At 41.7% G+C, this 22,346-nt stretch overlaps 2 protein-coding genes across 6 annotated transcripts; both read right to left on the bottom strand.

Annotated features, from left to right (window-relative positions):
- Nucleotides 1-1,196: 1,196 nt before the first annotated feature.
- On the bottom strand, nucleotides 1,197-3,698 carry LOC121622754 (glycolipid transfer protein-like). The gene is made up of 5 exons (XM_041959735.1): nucleotides 3,503-3,698; nucleotides 3,025-3,083; nucleotides 2,749-2,882; nucleotides 2,485-2,635; nucleotides 1,197-2,282 (listed from the first exon to the last, which is right to left on the bottom strand). The coding sequence occupies exons 1-5, from the start codon at nucleotides 3,603-3,605 to the stop codon at nucleotides 2,100-2,102; spliced, it is 630 nt and encodes a 209-aa protein (XP_041815669.1). The 5' UTR covers nucleotides 3,606-3,698; the 3' UTR covers nucleotides 1,197-2,099.
- A 1,405-nt stretch (nucleotides 3,699-5,103) lies between these two features.
- git2b (G protein-coupled receptor kinase interacting ArfGAP 2b) lies at nucleotides 5,104-19,907 on the bottom strand. 5 transcript variants are annotated; one of them, XM_041959729.1, is made up of 20 exons: nucleotides 19,714-19,907; nucleotides 19,010-19,143; nucleotides 18,731-18,843; nucleotides 17,255-17,360; nucleotides 16,854-16,940; nucleotides 16,627-16,757; nucleotides 15,516-15,610; nucleotides 15,356-15,401; nucleotides 14,987-15,038; nucleotides 14,821-14,893; nucleotides 14,611-14,708; nucleotides 14,381-14,492; nucleotides 13,721-13,872; nucleotides 13,472-13,624; nucleotides 11,067-11,276; nucleotides 10,815-10,904; nucleotides 10,123-10,205; nucleotides 8,105-8,260; nucleotides 6,878-6,941; nucleotides 5,104-6,598 (listed from the first exon to the last, which is right to left on the bottom strand). In XM_041959729.1, exons 1-20 carry the CDS (start codon nucleotides 19,763-19,765, stop codon nucleotides 6,389-6,391), a joined length of 2,217 nt encoding a protein of 738 aa, XP_041815663.1. In that variant the 5' UTR covers nucleotides 19,766-19,907; the 3' UTR covers nucleotides 5,104-6,388. The 5 variants fall into 5 exon arrangements, with proteins under 5 accessions (XP_041815663.1, XP_041815665.1, XP_041815664.1 ...); XM_041959731.1 differs by having other exon boundaries at nucleotides 8,105-8,257; XM_041959730.1 differs by having other exon boundaries at nucleotides 14,987-15,035.
- Between the last annotated feature and the right edge of the window lie 2,439 nt (nucleotides 19,908-22,346).

Genomic DNA, 22,346 nt, shown 5'->3' with positions numbered 1-22,346 from the left:
TATGTAAGTCAATCCTTAGCTCAAATATATCGGGCTGGTTCCTCTATAAATGATGCAAGTTGAAAGTGCTAATTTTGTTATCATAGTGAATTACGTTAGTCTAGACAGATGGCTGATGCTTCAGGCAGAAGCCATTGGATACTTCAAAATACATAAGTAAATAAAAATGAACAGGCCTTCCGCTTCTCTTATATTACATTTGTGTATGAAAAATACATGCTCTCTGGAAGATGGATCCACAGAAATATTACTGTTCACATTATGTAGAAATGGGCTTGCCGTTACCCAGCTATTGAATTGCTAATCTTGGCTGGTGTGCCTGCCTGCGCCTCTTATTTTGCATCATTTGTCCTCCTAAATTGGATGCTATAGCAGTAATGTGGTTTAGGTCACCACAGACATAATACGCACATCCATTTTAAGTAGTCTATTACAAAACAAATAACCTGGATGGCGTGAATAATGGCATTAGATGCACTGTTGGGAATAAAACTTAAATATTTTTTATCAGCAATGAGGTAATCAATTGAATATTGCAGAGCTAAAGGTCAGTGGCTTTGTCATTGAGGCATTGTTGTAAATGATTTCCTGTCTTTAGCCTATTGTGTGCTGGCTTTGCTTGGAGCCCTTCCATCCTATCTATCAGTAAGGACAGGCCAGGCCGCTCTGCTGATAAACCTACAGGATTACAGACACGGTCCCCTTGCTCTCGCTCAGAGACGATTAGCTCAGGCCCGGCTCCTCCGGGAGAGGAACCAGAGCTACTCCAGCCTCTGGGACGCACTTCAGATAAGTAAGACTGGGCACAGGAAGAGGCCAGTTGATCTGGGGGATTAGGAGACATGAAGAAGAGAGGGGATTTTCCTCCAATTTCGTGCTGATGTTTAAAAAAAAAAAATGATGCTCAGAATCAACTGCATTAACGTTCTTTTCAGCAATCAGCCTCCAATATTTTACCCCAAATGGAGGTCCACCGAAGGAGCTTTTTGAAATCGCACAAACCTGCTCTTGCAAAATTATAAACAAAATGTTTTTTGTGGAATCATTTAAGATCTCAGCTGGCAAAGACTGAAACTGTAGCTACATTGCATGATGATTTCTATCACTGAACAGAATCAAATATTTCATGCAGCAGCTGCACCACAAACATGATTAAAGGAGATTAAAAAAACACAAGCAAGTATCGCCACCTAGAGTGCAATTTAGGAACTGTAAGATGGATTTTTATTGGTTAGTCATTCAACTCAGTGGTAACACTTCTTTTATACATTAAAATCTTGCAATAAGAACAGATTTGATCGGAGTTGATAAAACAGCATATCTAAAAGAACGGATGCACACAATGTTTGTGTGAAAGACAGTTGAGGCATTATAGGAGCAAAATGGCCCACAGAAAAAAAACAAACAAGAAAAACAATCAACCGCAGCCTCTTATTCAACGCAGAAACACTGTACAGGTGAAGCCCTCAGAGTAAGCACAACCTGCTTCTGGCTAACTTTTGTAGGTGAAATAGAATTACAAATACATTAATTCTGAGCATACTTACTAAATAGCATGTGTTTAATGAGTAACACCAAGGCACTAATTGGATTCCAGCTATCAACATGCAACTGAAGTGTCTTGTTAAAATTACTAGCAGGGCTGCTGCTCCCAGACAAACAGTGGTGTTTACTCCAGGGATCAGGAGGCAGAGAACGCCTGAATGTGAGGCATTAGCATAAATGGTTTCCTGTAATAACAGTGTTTACCGTCATGCATTCTTCTCCCAATGGAACAGGTGAAAGCCACCTGTTAATGCTATAACTATAGCAGCCGCCCACACAATACCATGATTCTGCATAAGAGTGAAAGCTGCACTGTTGCTGCAACAATCCGGCAATTACTTGAAATTATGACGGCAAAAAACAATCTTCTGCTATGTTTGTTTAAATTTAAGGCATAACCAAATATGTTAATATTTAGCAAGGCATAATAAATACCACACAGAAAGGAAAGTCTTATTAAAAACACCTTGGAAAACTGGACTTGTCTGACACCTGAGAGGTCTGACACACAGCAAGATGCTGTGGGACACTCCGGTCCAGCTGGTCCTGGGACGTCAGACAGTGTAGTCCAGCTCCGCGTTCAGATTTGTGTACATCTCGTAGATGGCGTCCACTGTGGTGCTGTAATGAACCAGGAACTGACGCACGTTCGCCAGGCAGACCTCCTCTTTCACTTCTTCTCCTTTTGACAGAGCCTTGAGGAAGTTTGATCTGTAGGGAGCTGCGAGTAAGGCTGCCTGCAAATGGACATACACGCGAAATGAGAAAAATGTATGGGCACAAGATTAACAAGTAAAATGTAATGCAACAGCAAATTCTATATGCATCTATTAGCACAACTAGAGCTTCAAATGGGCTAAAATACCAGGCTTTGGCCTCTCCTTTGATTATATCACAATAAATTACTAAAAATAACAGGAAGGGGCACATTTTCCTCACATTGAAAATCTTTTGAACAATCCAGCCGTGGTACTTCTTCAGCGCTTGCTCATAGGCCTTGATGATATTAACCCGAATGAGGTTGGGGTTGTTCTCATCCCTTTCTCCGTCTGCCAAACTCTGCAGCAGGATCTGTATGAAACGGAGACCCCTGCAGGGGAGATCCCGTATAAAGATTTTTTTTTTTTTAATGAGCATGTCTGCTGAAGTTCAGCAGCACAAAGTTCAACATGTAGTATGACATAACATTCAGGGAGTGCTCACCTCTTCAGCCACATCAGAGCTAATGTTGCGCCAACTTTAGGCCACTCTGCTGCATGGGCTTCTCGCTCTGCCTCCACAATGTCCTGCAGGGTGACGTACTTAGCAGGGTCCTTAAGATATACTCCTTTAATTTTCTGGGAGGAAAAAAACAAAAAAAAAAGCATGCACATTTAGGTTTGCATGTGAGAGCTGCACCACTGAGCTCCAAGTCACATTCAAATGCCTAATGGCAGAGGCACTAAGCAGAAGCATGAAAATGACAGATTGGTATCTCACCGTTATGTTGCCATTAATGTCTGATTTGATGACTGAAAATACTGTTGATCCCAAGCAGTCTGAAAGAGAAACAGACATTTGAGAGCAAAGCAATAAAATATGAATGACTTCACCACACGTCCTGGCCCAGAAGGGCTGAATAGAAATCAGCCTTTACATGCAGCATACAGGAGGGAGGGAGGGCGTCAGCGAATGCACAGTTAGGGCACAATGAGGTCAATGTGTGCTCTGTTCAATGAGTAAACAAAGAGTTTCTCTATAGGCTGCATGGCCGCAGCTGGCTCACACCAGCAGCCCCGCTTCTGCTTTGTGTGAAAGCACCTCGTCGGGCTCAGTGTCAACTCATTAGAACCAACGTGCCGTGAGAAACAAAAACAAAAAAAAAAAAAAAAAAAAGTCAGCCAAGTATGAACCGCGACAGCGCCGCGCCAACAGCGCCTCGTTCACTCTCACCGAGCTCAGGTGGAGGCGTACTCACCGAAAAACGCAGGCAGATGCGAGACCGCCTCCAGGAACAACTTGGTGTCCACCGACTTGTCCGGGGGTAGCTCTGTGAATTGGTTCTCCAGTAGAAGAGACATGGTCCCGCCGTGTTGAAGCGGCGGCGGCGGCGAGCGGCTCTCGGCTGAAATGAACCCGGAACTCTTTTTCTTGTCAGCTGGGTGGGGAAGCGCCACCAGCCCCTATCACTTTCGCCCTTCTCCAACAGGTGGGAAATTATGCATGGGCGTGTTGAAAAGCGCCGTGCGTCCGCCAGACACGCACAGGAACACGACAGGGAGCTGGTCGAGGTCTGAATCAGACTTTATTATACCGAAGGCAGGGATTGTTTTTCGACCACAGAGGCAGTGGCAGGCTACAGGTTACAGGGAAGTCAACGCCAGGGCAGACACCAGGGCGGGAAAGTCTCTGAATACACGCACTTTTATTCATGGAGCTCGTTCGTGCCCATATTCTTAAAATCTGCACTTCCTTTCATTTTATAAGATTTTTTTAAGGTAGTATTGTAGGTTACTCAATTAGGTTTGGATATGTAATGCTCTCATGGCCCAATCAGGATATTTGATTTACAGTAAAGATTTAAAGAGCCATTGTGTAGGTTTTGAAAAAAAATAAATAACACATTCTTCCTCTTATGAATAAAAAGCTGAACTCATATGCGATAAAATGCACCAATGCGGAAGTCGTGACATTCAGGGTTTTTGCCAAAACAACCTTGCCTGGTCTGGTATGACCAGTTAGCTTTTGGTGGCTAATGCTAGCAAGTTTTAGATACTTTAGACGTTTCAGTGCAGTGGATATGGGGACTGCTCTTTACTCGAGCTGCTGTTACACTACTTTTTAGCATTTACTATTAAGCTACAGTGGCTGTTTTACAGGAGTTAACGTAGTTTTACAGTAAGTTTATATCAGTGACAATGAAAATGAAAGTAATTAGAGGCTAATCAAAAATGGCATGTCTAGTTCCCTCAACAAGAAGATAAAAACGAAAAAAATAAAATTATAAAAAACACTTTTGGAAAAAAAACAGGTAAAAAGATCAAATAATCAACAAATGCAAACTGCTAGACCATGAGATGTAGGTCAAAAGTCACAAAAAAAGACATCAAGTGAAGATTTGAGAAGAGAAAAAAAATATTAACAGGACATTAATGGTGCAACAATCTGCACTGAAGATGATTTAAGGTCATTTTAATACTTATCTGCAACATCCTTTGCTGATGTTTGTTTTGAACCTCTTTTCCCCTCCATTGGCGGCCGTCTGAGAAAGCTTTCTAACAAAGATGTTCGCTATTTTAGAAATTATCAGTGGAGAGAGATTGCTCTGATTGCATATTCATATTGAAATGGTTACAGTTGCGTTGGCTCTGTTAATGCTAACCAAATGCAAAGGAGTAATTTAAAACTGTCTTCAGACAGAGATACTTTCTGCTTTTCATAGACTACATTTAAACACAGGCGATATTACCTCGACTTAATCCTGAATTATCTGTACTCGTGCAACGTATTCTAGTTCTTTCCAGCCCTGGTTAACCTTATCTGGCTTACAACAATAAGTGAGACATGAGACCCAACAGGTACTCTTAACTTTGAGGGCACATTTACTTAATCAGTGATTGTAAACCGTAGCTGTACGTATTTGACCACAGGCAGCATCTAACACACTGGAGTTACAGCACCACACCAAATAAACAGAGATCACAAGTTGCCTACAACTTACTGCCAGCTGAGACGTCCCAAACCTCAGAACAAAAAGTTAGTCTGTGAGGAGCATCATGTTAAACAAAAGCTTATGAAAATAAACATTGATATTTTCTTAGAGGTATGACATACAGTTTATAAATAGAATAGCATTTGGATTATTTTGATAAAGAATTACATGGATACATACATCTTATATATTTGCATAATGCTATTAAAATTGATTCAAAATGGATTTCACACGGGCCATCGAGGCCATCTCTCTCTCTCTGCCACACACACACCAACACACGCGCGCGCACACACACACACACACACACACAGAAGTATGGCTGTAACATTATAACTCCAAAAACTACTGATACTTTACTTATAAACACATCTTCAACCAGAGCGGAGGGACTGAACAGTGAAATCACCTGCTGGAGCTGCTGGATGGAATGAACGTTCGCACACTCTTGGTACTGCTGGCCTGACGCGGTGCTCCATGCACTGAAGCTATTTTTGTTAATAAATCACAGTTTGCTTGCTAAACAAACATCTGAACTCTAAGCAAGTGGCACCACGATGATTCAAGATTAAAATACTGTTGTTGCATCTTAAAAACACTTAAGGAAAATATACTGATGTCACTGGTGTAGATTAGGGTTCATCTATTCTGGTGCTTGCTGCCAGGTGTGATTGCAGACGTTTGGTCTCTCTGGCAGCTCAGTCACACCTGACAACTGACCTCAAGGACCACAACTAATAACCTCTATGGAGGAAAGTACAATATAGAAGGCTCAACTGCTTGTTGTTCTAATTGCTTTATATATATATATATACATACACACAACATTGCACTTTTGGAAACTGTGGATTAAACTGTTCTCTTTGTGAGGTAAGGAATGGTAACAGATTCTGTCTGCATCTTTCAATGTTTGTCTACTCCGTTACTACCATGATACAAAAACAACAAAATAAATAAATGTTTTTAGTCATCCATAATTTTGCATGGTGCATCTTTTTTTTTTTTTTAAAGATTTTCCCACTGCAAGGAATGTGTGTGAACGCTTACACTGATTAAAATTGGAGGGAGGGAAATGGTGTTAACACTGATGGAATTAGCAACATCATTGATAAACTGTATTTTTAGTGTTTCGGGAATGTCTTTGGGTTTTAGTTAGTTGTTGTTTTCTTTGGTTGTCACAGTGACAAGTTGCTTGGCAGCTTTGGCAATGTCATAGGCGCACTGGATGACCTGCTGAGTGACCAGCTGGATGTCCGACGGGCAGGGGTTGTGCTCTGCCGCCTTCTGGCACTCTCCGTGGAGCCGGCTGGCGCTCGAAGTGAGCAGACACAGAGACCCGCGTACGGTCTCTGAGGACGGCCTCTGTGAGGGAAAGGAGGGATGATGGAGACTCGATAAGGGACCGACATGACAGCGTCCATAAATTAACCCTCATTGTGGTGAGCAGGCTGTGTGTGTGTGTGAGTAAAGATAAAACAAAGTAATCCAATGAATGGCAAACATGAAGCCAAGTAATGCAATGAACAGGGCCTACCCAATATTAACAGGTCACTTTAGATCCCCTTTGGCTGCTCAAACAAACAACAAATCCCTTGATTGCTTGGGGGAGGGACACCAAGCTGTTGGTGGGTGTCATCTTACCTTGGGAAACAGGGCGGCCATCTCTGTCACAGCATTGCAGATCTTTTCTGAACAAGGCAGGAAGCTGCGGGAGACAACAGGGTCAATGGGTGATCAAACAACCACTCCAAACATTCCTTAAACTAAAAAAGAGCACATTTCATTTTGAATATGAAATTCTGATCGTTTGCTCAATAGCAAAAGGTTTTCAATCATCGACAAAGTGCCTCTTTCCATGTTTAATCTAGCAGACCTGCTAAAGGTCTGCAAATATTACTGCTGCTTACACAACCTCAGGATGTCTAAGTAAAGCATTAAAATGCTTGAGACACTGTCTGTCTACTGTATTTGATTATGTAACTAAACATATGCAAGGCGGTGGGGCAACTTTCCAGAAGAAGCTAGAGATAACCAGCCAGGGTGAAATGTTACACAAAACCGCAAAAGATGAGCAAACAACACTGGGATGGCAGACAGCGTGGCTGTTGAGGATTCAAAACAAACAGCGTTAATTTCAGTGACACCCGAGGAAACCAGAAAAACATCATGACTTACACTCAGATCCTCACAGAGGAAGCCAATAATCAAGCTGTGAAAGCCTACATTACACCAGTGATACCTTGGAAAGAAGTACCGTCTATAGTTTCATATTAATACTATAACATTTGTGCACCAGTCAAGCCAACAAACATACACACATGGTATGTATGGTACACACAAGAAACCTCAGTGACTTAAGTAGCTCTCTGTGGATTTGGCTTTCCACAGGGGAATATGTGGTCATGTGGTGTTTGTTTCCTGTCAGCTGCACTTTAGGACTGAAGGCCTACCCCCAGCAGACGCACAGTTTCTAAGCACAGACACCAGTCCGTGAGGCTCAAAATCAGTACCTCTCAATGCTGGTTTATTAAATTACTGCAATCGTCCTGCAACTCAGGTATAAATCAGTCACTGGCTAGCTGGCTGTGACTAAATGAAAACCAGCAGGGTCCTGGGCCCCGAGGACAGCTACTGAAAACCACTGACCTAGAAGTAGCTGAGACAAGAGGGTGAAACCTCATTCACCCTCTTCAAAAGGATGACAGAAATACAGCCATGGCTGCAATATACAGAGTTCAGGCTGTGGTTTACAGCACATCAAATAATGACAAGATCTGACTTTAAAGAATGACTAACCATCTTTTAATACATCTAATTTTACATTTTTTAATTATAGCATTTGTTATTTATGTATGAATCATGAATTACCTTTCATGTTTGGTCTCCTGGGCAGCTCTCAGAAGCTCCTGTATGTTCTTAGTGATCTGCTCTGTCTTACAGATGACATCCTCTGTGCATGGCAGCGTGGCATCTTCCTCCCCCTCCTCCCCTGGCTCCACTGCATCAGAGGCTGGAACAGGGCTGCTACAAATGAAAAGAAAATGACTTACTGCCGCGTGCACTGCAACATTTGTATACTTTACCTTTAACTATTAAACAGAGTTGTTGGTTATTTTTAAAAGAGGTGAAAACTACAGGTGTTGTTCCACTCCAAAATAAGTGAGGTTCCCCTTTAAATGTGGATTTTTTTTTCCTGGTTTACAGTACATTGACTGAATTAAGTGAAATATGATTCTCTGTGGTAAAGCAAATACAGCCTGGTTCGTACTTTGTATTTACAACAGTGCAGCAAAGTCTAAGGCTGAGAATTTAGTGGCTGTTAGGTTCCATCTAAACCAAATCTTGATGAAACTAGAATTACCGCCTCGCGGTTGTATGCCTCCGCCAACCACAGTTGCCGTTTACATCCATGTCTGCCCAGACTCGTATAATATATGCAGAGAAGACTTTCGTGGAATTTAACAGGATGTATTAAGCGCATTTTTGGTGAAATGGAAGTTATTATATTGACATATATGATTCCAGTGAATGACTTCCAGTGAGAAACATGCTGTGGACTGCTGCTGAGGAGTCTTCATCACGTGGTGCAACGACAATCACCCAATGAGCTTGCGGTGACTGCAATGCTTCAAACATGGATGTTCCTGCAAAGAAGCTACAAATTGTAAAATGTGGATGCTTCGCACACACATCTTCAACCCGGCACCACAGAGTATCTACACCAGGCATCTCAAACCGGTTCCATAAAGGGCCGCGTGGCTGCAAGTTTTCATTCCAACCAAGGAGGAGCACACCAGGCTGGAATCAATTAATCAGCTGATCTCAGTCTTCAGCTGATAACTAAGTGATCCCTTGATGTTGATTGGTTGGCCTGATGTGCTCCTCCTGGGTTGGAATGAAAACCTGCAGCCACGCGGCCCTTTATGGAACCGGTTTGAGATGCCTGATCTACACAATCACTACAGTTTGAAGCTGGACGCCAAAGATTAGTGTCCACAATTCAGTGTCTGACCAAATGTGAAATATGGTCAAAATCTCTCCTTCTGTTCCTGAGTTATAGTGTTGAATGATGGCCAGAAGTGTTTTGGCACAACATTACAATGTCACAGTTAAGTTGAATTTGACCTTTTGGATATAAAATTTCATCGTCTCATCATTTTGTCCTATGAGATGGTGAAAGTAGCTATTAGTCTTCTATATTCAGGAGAGAACTGGATGCATCCATTTATGGCTACACAACAAATAGCCAATAGCAGTGTCTATAATAGGCACTATATGTATGTGATGTAATAACAACCAGAGGTAGAGGACATGTGCAAGGCTACTCTGGCTCTTGCTCATATGTTGTTTTTTTTTTGCAACTGGCAGCTTATGTCAGACAGACCTTCCTCTGTTAGTCCTGTGCAGCCCTGCTGTTCCAATCAAGGCCTCTTTCTGAACATCTGTCAAACCCAATATTAGTCTAGCTTCCTGCTATGCCTCCATGTGATATTGAACCCTCTAAGCTGCTACAATGACGTTATCCATAGCACCAAGAAGAAAGACCTTCCCATTTAGTTAACATCAAAGTTCTTTCCAGGCATTTCTTACTCCATCTCTTTCCTTCCCCTTAATTTTATTTCAGTAAATACTACAGCATCTCGTAACCTAATATCAATGACATCACATTAAACAATATATTAATGTATTAAGGACCATTTAGCTGGTTTGGGCGAATAAATTGAGGATTTTTTTGTATTGTATCAGTGGTGAAAATGTACAAATGTTTACAAACTTTTTCAGAGAAAGCAGTTTAAAATCGAAACTCTGTCTGAAAATGTGCAGTGCGTTTCACAGTCAAAGCCATTTTGCATGAGTGGGAACAAAGTAAACACAAACAGCCTTACCCAGTCTCCTCCAGTTCAGAGTGGTTGGGCGCAGTGTCGTAATCGTTCTCCAGCATGATGCTCTGTCCTTCCAGACTACAGCCCTATAGAGACATCACTGAATTACAATCTAATGCAGTATATACTGTACATGATTAGCACAAACATATTACCAGAGCAACGGTGGGCACATACAAATCAGAAACATGCATTTCTGAAATCAACTTCACACCATCAGACATGTGATTTAAAGCAGATGAAGAGGAAAAAGACAGGAAATGTACAACCAGGTGCGATTAGTAGATGCGTAGAAATCCTGATGTAAACTCTTTGAGCACTTATCAGCGGCTAGGACTAATAAGCACATTGTGATGAGCCATTTTATCTACCTTTCACGGGTTTTGGACTCTGCTGTCTGATCATTCGAACAGCTTTCCCTGGTACAACATTTCATCATCACCTCTGATGCTGACTTGAGCCAAAGCAGCTCTGGTTAAAGGTTCTCTGTGGATGAAAAGCTGGAGTTGTTCAGATAACTGAACTGAAGCAGAGGCACTGTGGTGCATGCAGGCAGGAAGGCAGGCCATACTGATAAAAAAAGCAGTTTAAAAGACACAGGTCAGGAGAGAGAAGACTGTGGGGTCAAGCAGGGGGAACGGTTTTCACCGTCCCCTGGGGGCTGCCTCTGAACCGAGGGAACTTCAGTACTTAACCCTTCGAGATCTCTCATCCCACGACCAGGACAGGGGAGAGGGGAAGGTAGGGAGGGAGGAAGCAGCCGTTCCCAAAGGACCCCTCCCAATCTAGAAAGGGGTCAAACCAAGTTGAGCATACTCATATGGAGATGCAACGAATGAAATGATTGAATGAACGATGAAAAACCAACACCAGCCCCAAGCCAGGCATCATCCTTATATTGTCTCGTGAGGACAATACAGCGGGAAAAGCTGTGCCTCTGTGCTTACATTGGTTGGGAAGGGTTGTAAGATGACTCCATCCTCATGCCGAGCTGTTTCGACTCGGTGGGGGTACTGCCTTGGACTAGAGCCCGTCTCATACATGGACATGGCGCGGCCCCCGCGGGGAGGGTGTCGACCAAAGGGCCCCTGGAGCTGCTGTTGTCCGCTGGGGGTCTGCCATCGCAGTGTTGTGTTTTCAGTCTGCAGGGAGTTCAGCTGAAGAGAACAAAACATCTTTCAATTCAACCATAGCTGGGGGACGATCTCCTTACAAAGGCCCAGCCAGACATCAATAATAGAGGAGAATACAGCTTAGCCTGCAGGAGGAAAGCAATTCCTCTATGTCAACTCCATCATCACCCACTCTTTTGTTTTTGGTTTCTCTAACAAAGTTTTTCTAACAACAAAAGCTTTGCTGCTTTGACAAATGCTGACGCTGCATGTTGACAGCAACTCCTGATGCACGACCCCTTGAGAAACCGCCACGTAATAGGCTGCCCTTATTTACGTTACACTTAGAAACTGAAAAGAGCGATGGGAAACATGACTTTCTCAGCTTTCTGTCCAACAATCAGAGTCCAAATAATCATAGAGTGAACTAATTAACTTTTGGGACATAAGGTAAAATGCAGAACGTATAAAGCATTGAGGGCAGAGCCATCAAGGGCGCAGAGGGGTTAACAGGCTAAGACAAAAGCTCCTTTTCTTTAGTTAATGTGTCTGGCTGTGACAATATACAAACATGAATATTTAAAGAAGAGATTTTAGAGGATAGTCAGCTTGTTATTGTCTTGGAGTTCCACCGTGTCAGCAATTGAGGTTTGGGGGGCGGCGATAAGGCACCGGAATGGCCACTTTTGTTAGAAAAAAACACATCAGTATGGTTAAGAAGTAAATAAACCAGCAGGAGGAGGCAGTACATTGTGTTAACACTGTCTCTCAGCCAACTGAGGAGAGAAAGACAGTGGGCTGTGCAGTACTTTGAGGCATATGAGCAAACTAAATGAAATGCTGCCATCTCCCAAAATGGGAGCGTGGGTGACAAACCTTCTTGTCTTTTTTTTAAACACACGTTTGGCAACATTATTAGCAATTGAGGACAAGCAAATAGAAATGAATTCACCAGATCACCAGAGGAATGATCCTGTAGTTGCCTGTGAGGGACCATGACTCCATTTATACTCGGGTAATGTGTCCTAGGCGAAACGGACAGCTATACAGCCGAGTATACCATAGATGCATCCAAGAAACATCTGATTGAGATCAGATTACCAAATGTCAAAAAGGTGTATTTGTCATTTGGTAGAAATATATTTGACCAAAGAAAGTTGTACTGCCGTTGACGTTTTCAAGGGTCACTGTAGTGTAGGAGCGGTAGTAGAGACCTAAAGAAAAAGCAAGGGGAAAAAAAAACATGCATGTCGAAATACCACAGTCGGTGGGTGCTACCAAGAAATAAGGAACTGAATGACGTGATATCCATGGATCTATAAAAATACAGATTGGTTGCTTGCTACATGCCTTCTGGAGGCGTCAGTGATCTAATTTAATGTCATTTTTGTAACGGCGAGCTCAGCGGTGATTCTCCCACACTCAAACTCTTACCGTTGCAACATTTAAGTGGTTTGTGACTGGAAGTGTCGGTTTTATGGTTCTGTAGTTATGCGACGATGGATCATAATGTCCTCTGTGGGTACCATTTGTCAATTAGTACTTTGTTCTTTTGGCATCTGACTCGGGACTCTGTGAATCCTCACTTTGTCTTAGACCACATAGAGCTATAACATCTGATCTAGTTCAGCTGTTTCACTGAACAGCATAGCAGAGGAAGTCTGGTGATTTGTTAATTATTACCACAGGAATTTTGCCCCATCCAGAAACACAGCAGCCATTTTCTCTGTTGCAGCACTCGTGGTGAAGAATTTGAAAAGTGGAAATGGAACAAGTATTGAGTTATGACCTCCTATGTCATTTTCATCCATTCATACATCAAAATCTGTACTTCCATGCTGCATAATTCACACACAGTAAAACGTTAAATAGGGAAGAGGCTGTGTGTCTGACACATTCGAACTGGCATGACCTGAACATAAATTACTAATGTCTGTGGGTGAAATCAAATTACTAAAAGTCTCTGGTAACATGGAGATGGATCAAGTCTTGCGCACACAATTTTAAAACTTTAACACAAGCTGTGTTTTGGAGTCAAGGGGAAAGGAAGAATACCAACATAGCAAGCATCAGAGAGGATGTAAATACCATAAATCTAAAATAAAGTGACCTCTTATTATGGATCATGAAATATTAATGTGTACTACCATCTAATTGAAGTGATGCAAATCAAACGACGAGGGCATATACTGCTTTTGCAATTCCCACTTCGCTCATCAGTTACATGTGAATTTACTAACCTTGCTTTGCATCAACCGCAACTCTTCACTAAGGTGACAGTTGACTTTAAGAAGCTGTTGTATTTTGGCTTCTGACGCAGTGAGAGCACTCTTCACCTCCATAAACTCCTGCACTGTGATTGGTCCGTCGGACAGGTCAGATGACTCCGAGCTCTGTGGCAGAAGATGTTAAAAATAGGATTCAAGGTTTAAAAAGTAAAGCAAGACATATATAAATATCTTGATAGTTGCACGTTCCAAAAAAATTACCTTGGTCCGTCTATCATTGCAGTTGTCCCCACAAGTGGCCTCTTGCACTGGATCTTCATCTGATGCCACGCTGTCATAATCCGGCTGGTCGTTGTCCTGGCTCTCACTGTTATGGCAACTGTCTATTCCCTGAAGGATCAGCTCCACATTGTCTGAAGGCAGACCAGCAGATCAAAGCATTAGAGATCAAACAGGGCCTGCTGGCCACAGGCAGCTGCATAAATCAAATAGCTAAGGAGCACATTTTACTTTGCATTTACTGAATCCAAAAATCAGGACTTGCTCTTCTTCATTAGTCCTAACAACTTTCCTTCAGGATGCATGAGGAAGAAAACAAGCTGTGATGTGGTTTGCTATGATTTACAGAATGCAGGAGATTTCATTATTAAATCACCAATGCACAATCTGTGTTTGGCTGCGTTCTATTTGCATCGGCACATATGGTCCACATTCTAATTGTGGCCTATACAGCTGAGCCCACATGGTCCACATTTAAGTGCAAAATTCAATACTGACATTCTGCAACTTATTTGCAACAACCAATTTAGCCTTTCTTCGCTGCCTAATTGCTGTTTTTTCCTCCCATCTTTGCGCATACACACTACATTTAAAAGGAAATTCAAGGTCTGTTCAAAATAAAAACTGAAACACATGCTGTACCTTTGGGACTTTCACAGGAATTACCCCACTGCCGTCGTTTCGCATCAGTTAGAATATCAATGACCAGAGTGGCAAATTCATGAGCGCTAAACCTTGCCAATTTCTGACGACCCTGAGAAAACAAATGTATCAAAACAGAGAAAGGACTAAATATGGCAGCACTGTTAAATCCAGTGTGCACACAACACATTTGAGCTTAAACAGGGGTTGACACTGGTGCATTCACTTGCCTGGTTTCTGGTAGATGAGTACTCTGGATTGACAGGCAGAAAAGGCACAACTGTAGTGTCTGTTACAAGTGTGCTGTGGTTCTGAGTGGCCAACCACACTGGAAAAAAAACACAGAATAAGATTTATATAACACAAGACAGAAGTCAAAATCTAAACATAAAACAGCATTATATATATATAGTGTATTTTTACTATTCTTAGAACTTCACCTGCATCTGTTTCTCTTCTGTCTACTTCATCATAAACATCCATGGCAAGTTCTTCAAACTGGTGGTTACTTAGCTGGAACAAAACAACACAGAATTTTTGGTTCACTTTTAAAACTTAAGAAGAGAAGGCACTTTGGACCTCAAGCCACATGTAGCAATGTCTCACCGACTGGAGCTTCTTCTTTGCAGCTTTTGCAAACTCAGACAAATCCAGGCTGCTTTGGACGAAAAATTCAAATTGATTATTTTTCTGATGACAAAATTACAAACGGAGAGGCACACAAAGGCAAAACTAACAAAAATACTTACTTATTTCTTATTCCATCAAAAGAATGCAGCATAGGAAAAATAAGATTGTAAGTATTTTGTGAATGTCTGCCACACTGCCTTTACACAGAGCAAAAGCATTTAGCACACTACTGACTGGCAGCCTGGAGAGCTGATAATAATGGTTTTTCCTGTGGATTGCATGATCTCGACTTTTGTTCCTAAGAGATATAAAACAAAAACCCTTCTATGACTTAAAGCATTTTACCTGTCTGCCATCTGTGGGATGATGAAGTGTTGCCCATTTCTGTGATCTACAACACAAAGAGGACATGAGAGAGAGCAACTACCATCAAACTAAAAGGAGAAAAAAAAAATCATCAGCTCTAAAATGCCATGCAGCAGCTACGCTTGATGTGCCTACTTACCCGGTCTTCTACCACAAAGGTAAAATGTTAACCGGTCAGTGAGTTCATACTGTATCTCCACTAGCCTCTCTGCCAGCTCCTGATGCCCAGCTTGTCTGCACAGATTAGGAATAAAAGGTCACGTTTCATGAAATATGGCTCGGCACTAAGGCTAAAGACTGCCTCAGGTAGAATGCCTTTCAATTAAATCTCAAAACCTTGCCTCTCTAAAGTTTAGAAAGAAATTAGCACAGAACTGAAGTAGAGGCTCCGTGGGTGTTAGCTGGCATGTTTGACCTGTCGTGCTTAGACACCGCTGAGCCTCTCTTATGCCAGAAAGATCATTTTTACTCAAGTTAAGTTACACAAGGCAGTGAATCTTTAGCTCACATGGCTGTTCAGTGTAGACATTTTCTAGTTTTTATTTCTAGGTCTTCGTTCCCACTTTTGCTAAACTAGTCGAGCTGAGTCAGCTAGCACACTGAGCTGCAGTTTTTTCTTCCTCTCCTGCCTCACTTAGTCATACTCTTATTGAATTAGTCAGACTGATATAACGCCAATGGGGCTGTGTCGAATGCTCATTGTAGTGTGAGGCATGCTAAACATTTAAGCCATTTGAGCAGGACTTTCCCAGCTTCTGACTAGTTTTCTACCAGTTTCTGCCACTTTCGTTTTCAGCGATAACCTGCAACATGTACAACCAACGTATAAATAGTGCACATTTTCTACACGCAACAGCTTGTTTCTGTGCACATGCTTTAATGTCTTAAGGATGTGTAGCATTTCCTGTAGCACAGGCACCAGTGAGCTGGGCTGTGTATGTGAAGGCAATGCTTGCAGAGACACTACAGGCTATGTGAACCACAGCAGTAGTAAAACTGTTGGCAGTTTGCTACGTTTTCTATACAGCCAACGCTGTGAGATTACACCACAGAGCTCGCTGCAGATCATGTGTGACAGAGGTGGCCTGTGAACTTGCCTAGCTGGGACTTGCACTTCAAAACAACACTTTCCATGTTGTTGCATCTCTAAAATCATAATGTACAGACCTACCCCTGCTCATAGCTAAACACATCCTTTAGTGAAACAAATAGAAAGCTAAGATAAATGTAAAACATAGGCCCTGTTTTACCTTGCATAATCGATGGGGGTCTTTCCACTGGAGTCCAGAGCCCCGGGATCAGCTCCATAAACTGCCAACAGTTCTGCCTGTAACATTTGTCCTGCTTTTGCTGCTATGTGTAGTGGGGTGTTTCCTTTCTCCTGTCGTCCCAAAAAAACAACACGGTTTATTAGTATTATTCCAATGTAAACTTTACAAATGTTGTATTTATTTTTGTCTTGTTCCACCACACTTACTGGATGGAAGAAGTTGGCCTGTGCTCCCAAAGATAAGAGTCTGAGACAGGTCTCCAGGTTGCCGGTCCGGACACTTGAATGGAGTTGCTGAGAGGAGATTGACAAGTAGTTTGTTTCTAATCTGATTGTGAAGTGCATGCACAAAGTGCTGCCTTCCCTGGATACACTTGCCCAGAACTGACAGACATAATGAATTATTCTTCTGGAAATTGAGATTACTGCAGGTTAGGGATACACAAAGAAATTACTTAAAAATATTGCACAGATACAACAAAATAAGTTTTGGGTGCATCAACTGTGCATTCACCTATGTGCACTTTTCTCTTTCTAAATCACACAGGACGATTTATTGGAATGAATACTTTTAATATACAAGTAATCCAACTTGTCCAATTTCTCACCTTGCTGAGGTCTTTTGCTGTTACGCTGTCATCCTCACGACAAGGCATCCGATGGACGTACGCCAGCATCTGATATTTGGCCTTGATGAACTCTGTCTTGTTGGGACTGGAAACAATAAAAGATCCTCACATTTAAAACCATGAAAATCTGAACCACCATTGCTATTTTCAAGTATCTACCACGTCCCATAATCGACTATATATGTTTGTCTAAGACACACAATCTTCCAATGTCTGACATTGAAATCAGACACAACATCTTGAAATTCCTCTATAAAGTAATAAACCATACCACATCACAGGATTCTGGATGTCTTGCAGCCCCTTAAATTGAGGGGGGGAAAGTATTTTGCCAGAGGCTCCAATCTCTTGCGCTAAGTGTTACAAACTGTGGGAAGACATTCACAGCCAAACTCTGAGTGTATCTGTCCTTCCTCTTTGTCATATGACCAGCTTTTGATCTCTGACAGAGCACAGTACAGTATACTACGTTACAGGGGAACACAAAAGCAATACCTATCTTTGTTATTTTTCATTAATAAACAAGAAAATGCCACCCTTTGTCCAAATGCTAATACTAGAATGCTTTCTTGTTTTGTTACTAAAGGAAGTTGACATAGCTGCATTGTCCATGTCTGACCGTTCAGCGACATACAGCCCTGGACCATCAGAAATACAACCCTCACAATGGGCCCTTTTGTACATCGAAACTCTCCAAGAGGAACTCAATTAAGTCATGTCTCCTCCAATTCGAAATGCAGGTTTAGTTGCAGAGTTCATCAAAAGTCTCTTAGTCCCCTGCGGTGGAAATAGCCAATAAGAGAGCATTCATCTTGAAACTTTTATTTGGGATTGAGGATAGCTGCCTCATGTTTGGTGCAATGTGTGCTCTCCATTTGTTTCTCTCCGTTGTCTGGTGATTGAATGTGTTTGCTCGGAGTGTGAGGGTCGGACTCAACATGGCTGTGTTTATATGCGGCTGACTGTTTATCTTTACTCCACCAGCCAGACACCAGACGGACACAGTGTTTACACCTGGCAGTGGATGTGGGTGCCTACATCACATCTCTTATTTTGTTTTGTTGTTGTTGGGTTACAGTGAATACTGTTAGTTTTTTTTTCTTAAACATTCATAATAAAGGAAAAAGCTGCATAAACCCATTAATGTTTTTTTTTTGGCATAATCACTCAGTTAATCAACACATTTGTCTAACCAATCCCAGTTAGCTAAAATGATTTGGATATTGCATCTTGCATTTAACATTCATTTTGTTGCATATTTTCACATCTGCATGATTGCTTAAGGTTACTTGAGACTGACTGGCTCTGAGTCATGCTCGTGGCACAGAGGGCCAGTTATGCATGTTCACTGACCTTAGCTATGAAAATCAATTTAGCCAATAGAGCTTTATATCAAAGTGCACACAAGCATACAAAAATCAGCAGTGACACATGAAAATCCTTAAAAGCACTTACTGAACTCTGTCCTGGGGGTTGGCTTTGCGCTTCCCACTCACTGAAGAGGAAGGGTCCAGAAGGCTATGCTCCCATATGGAATTAGCTCCATTGCCATACAGTGTCTGGACCATCTAAAGCATGAAACCACATATCTTAACATTTTCCATTACATGTAAGGTTGCCCTCTTGTCACTTGATGATATGTCTGATTGTGCAACCACTGCATCATCTCACACCCTTCTGATACACAGATTCTCCCCATTTGCATCTGGATGTTTGGTGTATATGTCTCCTCACCTGTAACTGGGAGGATGGCCATGGAGAATGAGTCAGATGTCTGACTTGAGAGCTGTGTCGCCCCAGACCTCGATGGATGCTGCAGCACTCATCGCAGATCAACACACCCCTGTTAACAGAGGCCCAGCGTGGCTCTAGAATAAGATGCAAATGTCAGTTCACTAAACAGCCCGACGTCAGATGATCAATAACGTTAACTTAACTTACACAACACCTTTAACTGAAGCTTTTACGGTAGCTGTTCGATTCTAGGCAGGCATGTTATTCGCTAACTGATAGAAAAAAAATACAACACCTACTGGTTAGTTGCTTCTTAATGTCTTCGACAGATCCAAAATCACAATCACAAATGTTGTGTCTGTTGTGCAACAACATTAGCTTCTTGTAGTCTGGCTAATGAAGCTTGCTAATTCGTCTGATTAAGGTAACCAGACGTTAACGTTTCATTTAAAACGAAGACAATTCAAGCAAAGAGTTTCAGAATCAGACAAGTTCAATGTGATAACACAAACAGCATATTTTATCAAACAATTCCACAAGAAGAAAATGTACAATCATTACATTTAACGGTAGCTATTCACCGAATTTATAGTTAGTTATTAGCGTTGGGAAAGGTTAACTGATGTAAGCTAACTGGACGTATATTGTAGTAAGGGCTAGCTAGCTAGCTAGGCAGCTAAAGCTAGCTTGTTTGACATCATTACCCGGAGCACTGCAATCAGCGCAGACCTCTCTGCTTCGTACTCGCTTTGACATCCCTCGACAAAAATCCTTCGCGTCCAGGAAAGACGAATGTGTGAAAGATATGTTCCAACACAGCTAGACAAAGATAAGGTAGCACAGTCCGCCCAAGCAGAGAGTATTCAGCGACTCTTAGTAGGCAGAGTAACTGTGCTCGTCTGCCCTCCCCTACTGTTGAACAAAGCCGTGTCCCATTCCAACACTCACGCAGCCTCCTCGGTGCCTCCTTGTCCGCTTCCTTCCTTGTTTCCCTTGATGCCTACCCTATGCGACTACATATCGACCAACTCACCACTAATAAGGGCGTATGTGATAGATGCAATGTGTATTGTATATGGATATATGTTGGCCAATCTGTGGCCTTTAGCCCACCACAAGTAGCATTCAAACGTTAATTTAAAAACATGAAAATCTGCTGTTTGGTGTTCACAAGATAAATCACAAAGTTGACTTTCACCAGCATATCTCGAGTACAATAATGGAGTGGGCCTACTTTCTTTGAATATTTCCACATCATGCAACTTTAAAATTATGCTGTGCCACATTTCAAAGGGAATTGTTATAATGCTACTCCACTGCAGCTATCTGACAGCTAGTGATGATGGTTACTTTGCAGATTTTACACTCTATGATCATTCTATAAAATATGATACATTATTAGATATGAAACTACCCAATAATATATTGAATGGCTGTGTGAAAATTAGTTCCCCAAAGACTAGCTATGACATCAAAATGCTGCTTGCACATCAGTGCATCAGTAATAGTCATATAATAAGAACTTAACACTCTAAAATCGACTATTCATGCATGAGTACATTTCCTTTAATATTTAAAGCATGTTGCTGATTAATACGGATCATTTAGGATTTGAATATTAAAACAACTGCTCTCCAATTTAAGTGCCAGTTCAACAAAAATGCATTTCATTCATGCCCATGTGCCAACTTAATTTCTAGTCATTCTATTTAATTCTTTTCATTTAAAATCCCCTCGTCCTCCTCTTCCCTGGTTTAACTATCACTTGTATAGTGCACACCTCTGCACGTACAAAATATGTTCTATGCATCCTAGATCTCACTGCCCCTGCATGTCAAGTGTTGCTTCAAGTTGATGCAAATATACAACATGGAATTACACCATCTTGTTCAGCAGAGCTCACTGCCTGGTTTACTGCCACGGTATCGCCAATCACAAGATCCTGACCACCTTGAATGGACCAGTCTGTGGTTAAAGAGGCAAAGTGCACCCAGCCCAACTACAATCTGAAAAGCTTTTTTCACGCTAGGTTTATCATTTCCTTGTTGATGGGGAATTTAAATTGCGTGTCCTGCGGTCTGTGTGCTCATTCATGGCGGCATTTATGAGTTGGATGAGGAAATGAGGAGTCTATGAATGAGGTTCCCTTCTCCTTTTATTCCAGGTTGTGGTTAGTATCGGTATCATAAATACTCATCACTTCTTATCAGGTTGGGATTTTTACCTTTCCGTCCAACTGATGACCCAACGTGACCCTGACAAAAGTTTCTGGTTCAAACAATTTATCAAACATTTATGTACCAGGGTTGGTGCTGTACACCAGAGATGGATATATGGTCATTTTTATTGTGCTTCTGTGTGTTTTGTTTCTGCTCCATTTTCATTTGTGATGTTTTTGTGAGAGGTTAACCTTGTTATAGTGGAGTGTGTAAGGTTGAGGTTTGTGGTTTTCATGTACTGTCACCAAACGTGATCAACCTCTCTGAAAGAACAGAGTAGGTGTGGGCAAGAGGACAATACTGTCTACCATCAGATGATAAAAATATGTCTTCTGGAAGTAAATTTTCCATATGATCAATACCATGATGACAGTTCCTTTAATATCTCCAGGTGTATTAGCCAATTGGGGTCAATATTGCAAACCAGTGAGCAGGACTTACAGTTCTATGGTAATAATGGATTTTCATGTGAATTTTGTGAGGAAGTTTTCTGATTTATCTGATCTTAACTGTGATCTTGATCAGCCAAAACCAAACATCCCTGTCTGGTCAGTAAAATCACATATCTCATAAAATATACATGTAACCAAATTGCTCACCCCTGTATAGAGTGGAAAAATATTAGGTGCAAGAAACATCACAACCTAACGCTACAAATTCTGTGGATTTGAAATAACGCCTTTTTTAAAATAAAACCCAACCATTATGCGTCTCAACCTCTGGTTGGCCAGGAGTCACGCTTAACCCTTCCAGTGGAGAAAACGTGCTGCAGTGCGCTAATGGGTACCCTTAAAATGGAAAAAACGTGATGCAGCACCAAGTAGGCTGGCCTGCCTGTCCAGTATTAGTAGTCCAAAAATTTAATGTATAGATTTGTGAACATGGAGACAAATGTTTCATTTTTACATGGACGACTTTCAAACTAATAAGGACAAATGTTCAGAGTGAAAAAGTCTGCATAGAAAGACTGCTGGAGCCAAGGACAGGACTTTCACACAGGAGACTGGAGTTTGGTTCCGATTTGAAACCAGGACTCTTTGTTGATCATTTTAAGAAAGAAGTCTTTTTAATCCAAACCATAATCCTTTCCTAAAACTCGCCAAACTGCGACAGCCACC

The sequence above is a fragment of the Chelmon rostratus genome, chromosome 19 (assembly GCF_017976325.1).
Source record: "Chelmon rostratus isolate fCheRos1 chromosome 19, fCheRos1.pri, whole genome shotgun sequence".
Classification (NCBI taxonomy): domain Eukaryota; kingdom Metazoa; phylum Chordata; class Actinopteri; order Chaetodontiformes; family Chaetodontidae; genus Chelmon; species Chelmon rostratus.
This window is presented reverse-complemented; position numbering and strand designations above follow the sequence as displayed.

Excerpts from the sequence above, each read along its gene's own strand:
- git2b (XM_041959729.1), bottom strand. The coding sequence starts at position 19,765 with ATGTCAAAGCGAGTACGAAGCAGAGAGGTCTGCGCTGATTGCAGTGCT. Across the intron at positions 18,844-19,009 it reads GGCCATCCTCCCAGTTACAG|ATGGTCCAGACACTGTATGG; the intron begins GTGAGGAGACAT and ends TTCATGCTTTAG. Across the intron at positions 14,894-14,986 it reads CAAAGAAGAAGCTCCAGTCG|CTAAGTAACCACCAGTTTGA; the intron begins GTGAGACATTGC and ends GTTTTGTTCCAG.
- LOC121622754 (XM_041959735.1), bottom strand. The coding sequence starts at position 3,605 with ATGTCTCTTCTACTGGAGAACCAATTCACAGAGCTACCCCCGGACAAG. Across the intron at positions 3,084-3,502 it reads GCATCTGCCTGCGTTTTTCG|ACTGCTTGGGATCAACAGTA; the intron begins GTGAGTACGCCT and ends TTTCTCTTTCAG. Across the intron at positions 2,883-3,024 it reads ACATTAATGGCAACATAACG|AAAATTAAAGGAGTATATCT; the intron begins GTGAGATACCAA and ends TTTTCCTCCCAG.